The sequence below is a fragment of the Thalassophryne amazonica genome, unplaced genomic scaffold (assembly GCF_902500255.1).
Source record: "Thalassophryne amazonica unplaced genomic scaffold, fThaAma1.1, whole genome shotgun sequence".
In the NCBI taxonomy this organism is placed as follows: Eukaryota; Metazoa; Chordata; class Actinopteri; order Batrachoidiformes; family Batrachoididae; genus Thalassophryne; species Thalassophryne amazonica.
The window spans coordinates 1-6,866 of NW_022986433.1; the positions used below are offsets into that span (position 1 = coordinate 1).

Genomic DNA, 6,866 nt, shown 5'->3' on the forward strand with positions numbered 1-6,866 from the left:
GTGTTCTCTCTGTGTGTGTGTGTTTCTGTTTCTCTGTGTGTGTGTGTGTGTGTGTGTTTCTGTTTCTGTGTGTGTGTGTCTGTTGTCCCTCCAAAGACAAAGTAAAATGTTTTGTTTTGTAATAAGTTCCCACTTTTGGGGAAATGTATGTAAAAGTCCACATTTATTTCAAATAGTCATAAAGAAGAAGCCGTCATTTAGCAGAACCTTGATACTCTTTAATGTTCTGTCACATTTCCATCCTTGTTGATGTGTTCTGACCTCTGACCTCAGTGATATCAGGGGTCAGATGATAATGTCTTTTTGTTCCATTTGTTCCAGTGACTGAATCGACTTCAACTGGACAATGATGCGTTCAGGGTCCAGGTGTGCGGCTCATATTTCTAACCAACTTAAGTCAGTGCTTTGTCTTTTGTGACGTCATATGTTGAACTTCCACAGTCTGGTGGCGACTGAACGGCTCTGCTGCAAGTGTGATGTTTTTTTTTTGTTTTGTTTTTCTCTTTTCTTTTTCTTTTTTTTTTTTTTGTGCACTGAGGTTTTGCGTTGCGTTCTGGATCAAACCCCAGAATTTCCCTGTGCGCTCCTGGCTTTTGGTGCCGGGGACTCGACGCTCCGCCCATCCGGATCCAGCGGTGGAGCGCATTGGTCGCGGTGCACGTCAATCATTTGTCCTTGCCTCTTTCTGAAAGGACAAGGTGGAGCTACGTGAGGGGCGGGGTAACTGTCAGCTGCGTCGTGTTCTCGTCAAAGTCAGCTGTTGTTGGACGGAGCGCGTACTGACGCGCGGTTCCGGGCGCTGGACGGTGCCGAGCCGGTCCGCGCTGCTCCGTCCGTCCTTCACTGATGTCAGGGTTTTGGCTTTTTGCGCTCCGACCGTCACCATCTTTTTTGAACCATAAACCCGCTTTGGTCCGGCGGAACGAACAGCCCGCGGAGACCTGTTGCGCGTCCGCCGTGCGCACAAGTCCAGGTTCCGTTCATGTCCCGTTCCAGTTTCGTGCCTGTGGTGGTTCTGTTCGGTCAGCAGGTGGAGATGAGTCGCGCGCTCGAAGGGAAGCACCGCTTTGGACTTTAAATGGCTCAAGCGCACAGTCGAGTTCAACTTTGTTAAGCTTTGTGCTTCATGCATCGACATGTCTGACCGTGAGTCCTGTGCGGACCGAGCGAGCGGCGACGACTTCATCCCTCCGAGGACGGCTCGGGGTCGGCGGAGCGGCGTGGTCCAAGACGCGGAGACGATCCTCCTGGAGTCCGTGAAGGCAGGACCGCGGCGCAGCAGCATCATTAAGGTAATCGACGTGCTCGGTCCAGACGTCACAAACGACGTGCACACGCTTTATCACACGGTGGCTTTGACACGCACGTATCCGCTGCATCTTTGTGATGTGTCACGTGCGTAATCTACCTGTCCACTCCCCCACTGCGCTTTGAAAGACCTTAGTTCAAGTGGGTGTTAACCCGAGGCAGGGCTAACGGGACACCTGATAACAACACGTGACCTCTGACCTGTCGACCCGCCCACATGTCCTGTTTTACATCATCACCTGCTCAGGTGGCACTGAACCCGACCAGGAGCTGATAAAGTGGGTCAAGTCCTGTTGATCCGGGCACGTGGTGACCTCAGAGAGCCTTTAGTGGGATGGTGGACGTCCTGTCGCCGGGAATATTTAAGGCCTGTTGGTTGCTGAGCCAGTGGCGGCTCCAGAGGAGCTTCCTTGGGGTGGCTGAGGGGGGCGTGTAATTTGTTAGTGATGACAGAATCTGTTAAAAATGTTCAAATATACATTTCTGAGCAATTTTCAGCTTCCTGTATAGCAAACAGCGCCCTGCACTGGCCGCCACAGCTTGGTGACTAGCAACAGCTTGACTTGCTGGTCTGTATTTTATTTCAGTTAACCCTCTGGGGTCTGAGGGCATTTTTTTGGACAGTTCACTCACCAGGCATAAATGTTTTATTATTGCTGTTAACAGCTCTCCCTGCATCCCACAATCAAGTTTTATGTCTCTTTTTTTCAGGACAACCTGTACTTTCAAAATATATATGCTATAGTTGTGTTTTATAAGTGTAATAAAGGTTTATAATCAGAAATAAGAAAGGAAAAAGTAAAGCGGAAAATGATTTTCCACACACATGTATTCAAAACACAGCAAACTATAATAAACTGTTTTGACACTTTATAAAGGTAATTTGGGCTCTTGTATGAAAGACTGTACAACAAAAAGGTTCAAACAAACACAAATGCACATTTTGAACAATGTATATAAAATGGTCTATGCGTTTTGTTTGTATTCATCTCAAAGCAATTTCTGTCTGCTATTACACAAAGGTCACATCACAAACTTCTTCTATATCAGGGGTGGCCAAGTTCGGTCCTCGAGAGCCACCTTCCTGACACTCTTAGTTGTCTCCCTGTTCCAACACACATGAATCCAATGAAAGGCTCATTAAAAGTCTTTCATTGGATTCATGTGTGTTGGAGCAGGGAGACAACTAAGAGTGTCAGGAAGGTGGCTCTCGAGGACCGAACTTGGCCACCCTTGTTCTATGAAGTTGACTGTGTGTTCATTCTCTCCTGCTCTGAGAGCAGCATTCACACTTCGAGGCTCATTCAGTTTGAGGAGCGGCCCCTCCACCTCACTCCATTGATATGGTAAACAGTGCTTTACACTGGAGCGAGAGAGCTTGCCACAGGCTTACCCAGTAACATTCACAGGAAAACTAGTCGAGCAATCCTGATACTCGCACACTCTGAGCATGCAAAATTGTATGAGAGGCTCTCCGTCTGCTCACTTTCACTTTCACTGTGCGTAATGGCGCAGGGCACATTGGAGCAGCCAGGGGGCTATTTAAATGGACTAACTAGTAACACATCACTCCTAAAAACAATCTTTGGTGTGTCACGTGAGGTGACTCTGCCGTACGATTGGATTTTGGAAAACCATATGACGGTGAACCAATTCCGATTGGACGCTCACATTGCGCACGTCATCACACAGCTTCTATGAGAAGTACAAAGATGGCCAACGGCTGGCTCGAAAGTCCGCGGCGTTACCTTTTCAGCAAAAAGTAAGTTTCTATCTCATATCATTAAAAAGTTATTTATAATTTAGTAAAGCTTGGTCTCAGCCGTCGTATACAACGATGTCAGCCCCAGAGGGTTAAACAACAACATGGCCCAGAAGAGAAGATTCACCGATGTTGCAGACCAATCAGTCCCCCCTAAAAATTGGTCCGCCCTGCCTTCGCTATGCATGCGTCATTAGCTGTGGTTCACCAGTTATCACATCATTTCTACTTCAAACTGCCTCCAGTCATCTGTCTCAGCGACAGATATCTGAAGCTTTTGTACAACATTCATTTCCACATAATTTTAAATTATTTTCATTTATATAGTACCAAATCACAACACAGTTGCCTCAAGGTGCTTCACACAAGTAAGGTCTAACCTTACCAGCCCCCAGAGCAAGAACACAGGCGACAGTCGTAAGAAAAAAACTCCCTCTGATTTGAGGAAGAAACCTCAAGCAGACCAGACTCAAAGGGGCGACCCTCTGTTTGGACCATGAGACAGACACAAATTACAGAACAATTCACAAAACGAATATACAGGAAATGTCACTGCACAGGACAGGAAGGTTGCAGAAACAGACACCACACCCATCTCTGGATGGAGCTGCACCTCAAACAGAGAGAAAAAACAAAAATCAGGCATCAGAAAGACAACAAATACAGTATAATTTGTCAGCATTAAACAACAAGAAAAACAGAAGAAATACAGTTGTATGTAAAAGTTTGGGCCCCCCTGATGATTTCCATGATTTTCCTTTATAAATCATTGGTTGTTTGGATCAGAAATTTCAGTTAAATATATCATACAGCAGACAAACACTGATATGTGAGAAGTGAAATGAAGCTTATAGGATTTACAGAAAGTGTGCAATAATTCTTTAAACAAAATTAGGCAGGTGCATAAATTTGGGCACCCCAACAGAAAAAAATACATCAATATTTAGTAGATCCTCCTTTTGCAGAAATAATAACAGCCTCTAAACGCTTCCTGTAGCTTCCAATGAGAGTCTGGATTCTGGTTGAAGGTATTTTGGACCATTCTTCTTTAAAAAATATCTCAGGTTTGTTGGTTTCCGAGCATGCACAGCCCACTTAAAATCACACCACAGATTTTCAATAATATTCAGGTCTGGGGACTGAGATGGCCATTCTAGAACGTTGTACTTATTCATCTGCATGAATGCCTTAGTAGATTTTGAGCAGTGTTTAGGGTCGTTGTCTTGTTGAAAGATCCAGCCCCGGCACAACTTTAACTTTGTCACTGATTCATGAACATTGTTCTCAAGAATCTGCTGATATTGACTGGAATCCATGTGACCCTCACCTTTAACAAGATTCCCAGTACCTGCACTGGCTACACAGCCCCACAGCATGATGGAACCACCTCCAAATTTTACTGTAGGTAGCAAGTGTTTTTCTTGGAATGCTGTGTTCTTTTTCAGCCATGCATACCACCCCTTGTTATGTCCAAATAACTCAGTTTTAGTTTCATCAGTCCACATCACCTTATTCCAAAATGAAGCTGGCTTGTCCAAATGTGCTTTAGCACCTCAAGTGACTCTGTTTGTGGCGTGTATGCAGAAAAGGCTTCGTCTGCATTATAGCATCATACAGCATCTCTTTGTGCAAAGTGCGCTGTATAGTTGAACAATGCACAGAGACATTATCTGCAGCAAGATCATGTTGTAGGACTTTGGAGCAGATCTGTGGGTTGACTATGACTGCATGTTCTCGCCATCATTCGCTTCAGCCTGAGATTTTTCTTGGCCTGCCACTTTGGGCCTTAACTAGCACTGTGCCTGCGGTCTTCCATTTCCTCACTATGTTCCTCACAGTGTAAACTGACAGCTGAAATCTCTGAGATGGCTTTTTGTATCCTTCCCCGAAACCACGATGTTGAACAATCTTTGTTTTCAGGTCATTTGAGAGTTGTTTAGAGGCTCCCATGTTGAGCACGATAAGAGAAAGCTCTGTGACCCACAGACTTTTTATTCACCCTAGGCACACTATTCAGCATTTTTGCTTCATAAAAGACAGAGGAAGGGATGAAAGCGCTGCAGCTACACGGGCTGCTAGCTGATGCATTCACTGCACGTCGGCCATTTCAAAGCGTCACCAAGTATCACCTTGTTTCTGCTTAAAACTGACTTTAGAATGATTTAAGAGGTTTTACTTTGTCATCTGATGGTTAATAATCACATTAATTCATTTGATCACTTTGGGTGAAGAGAGTCAGACTCAATGGAGCTGCTGAGCTCCGAAATGATGCATGCGCAGTGGAGGCAGGGCAGACCAATTTTTAGGGGGAGACCGTTTGGTCTGTGACAGCTGTCCTCAACCAGGCCCTGCCCAACCCAAACTTTCAGAGTGACATATGTCACAGTTTTTGCAAAGTTACTGACTGAAATATTGACTGATTCAATGACTTGCTGACTGGTTCACTAACAAACATGCTCACTGATTCACAATTTTATTCACTTTATACATGCTTCCCTTAGGCAGTATTATTAGAAAGCATTGCTTACATTTTCATTGTTATGCAGATGATACCCAGCTTTATCTATCCATGAAGCCAGAGGACACACACCAATTAGCTAAACTGCAAGATTGTCTTACAGACATAAAGACATGGATGACCTCTAATTTGCTGCTTTTAAACTCAGATAAAACTGAAGTTATTGTACTTGGCCCCACAAATCTTAGAAAAATGGTGTCTAACCAGATCCTTACTCTGGATGGCATTACCCTGACCTCTAGTAATACTGTGAGAAATCTTGGAGTCATTTTTGATCAGGATATGTCATTCAAAGCGTATATTAAACAAATATGTAGGACTGCTTTTTTGCATTTGCGCAATATCTCTAAAATTAGAAAGGTCTTGTCTCAGAGTGATGCTGAAAAACTAATTCATGCATTTATTTCCTCTAGGCTGGACTATTGTAATTCATTATTATCAGGTTGTCCTAAAAGTTCCCTGAAAAGCCTTCAGTTAATTCAAAATGCTGCAGCTAGAGTATTAATGGGGACTAGAAGGAGAGAGCATATCTCACCCATATTGGCCTCTCTTCATTGGCTTCCTGTTAATTCTAGAATAGAATTTAAAATTCTTCTTCTTACTTATAAGGTTTTGAATAATCAGGTCCCATCTTATCTTAGGGACCTCGTAGTACCATATCACCCCAATAGAGCGCTTCGCTCTCAGACTGCAGGCTTACTTGTAGTTCCTAGGGTTTGTAAGAGTAGAATGGGAGGCAGAGCCTTCAGCTTTCAGGCTCCTCTCCTGTGGAACCAGCTCCCAATTCAGATCAGGGAGACAGACACCCTCTCTACTTTTAAGATTAGGCTTAAAACTTTCCTTTTTGCTAAAGTTTATAGTTAGGGCTGGATCAGGTGACCCTGAACCATCTCTTAGTTATGCTGCTATAGACTTAGACTGCTGGGGGGTTCCCATGATGCACCGAGTGTTTCTTTCTCTTTTTGCTCTGTATGCACCACTCTGCATTTAATCATTAGTGATTGATCTCTGCTCTCTTCCACAGCATGTCTTTTTCCTGGTTCTCTCCCTCAGCCCCAACCAGTCCCAGCAGAAGACTGCCCCTCCCTGAGCCTGGTTCTGCTGGAGGTTTCTTCCTGTTAAAAGGGAGTTTTCCTTCCCACTGTCGCCAAGTGCTTGCTCACAGGGGGTCGTTTTGACCGTTGGGGTTTTTCTGTAATTATTGTATGGCTTTTGCAGGGGGTGGTGGCCAAGTGGTTAATGCGCTTGGTTTCAGTTCAGAAGGTTCCGGGTTCAAGT

At 44.6% G+C, this 6,866-nt stretch overlaps 1 protein-coding gene across 1 annotated transcript; it reads left to right on the top strand.

The window, feature by feature from the left end:
• The first annotated feature begins 1,136 nt into the window (after positions 1-1,136).
• On the top strand, positions 1,137-6,452 carry LOC117506199. Its single transcript, XM_034165695.1, has 2 exons — positions 1,137-1,366; positions 5,555-6,452. Exons 1-2 carry the CDS (start codon positions 1,137-1,139, stop codon positions 6,450-6,452), a joined length of 1,128 nt encoding a protein of 375 aa, XP_034021586.1.
• The last annotated feature ends 414 nt before the right edge of the window (positions 6,453-6,866 follow it).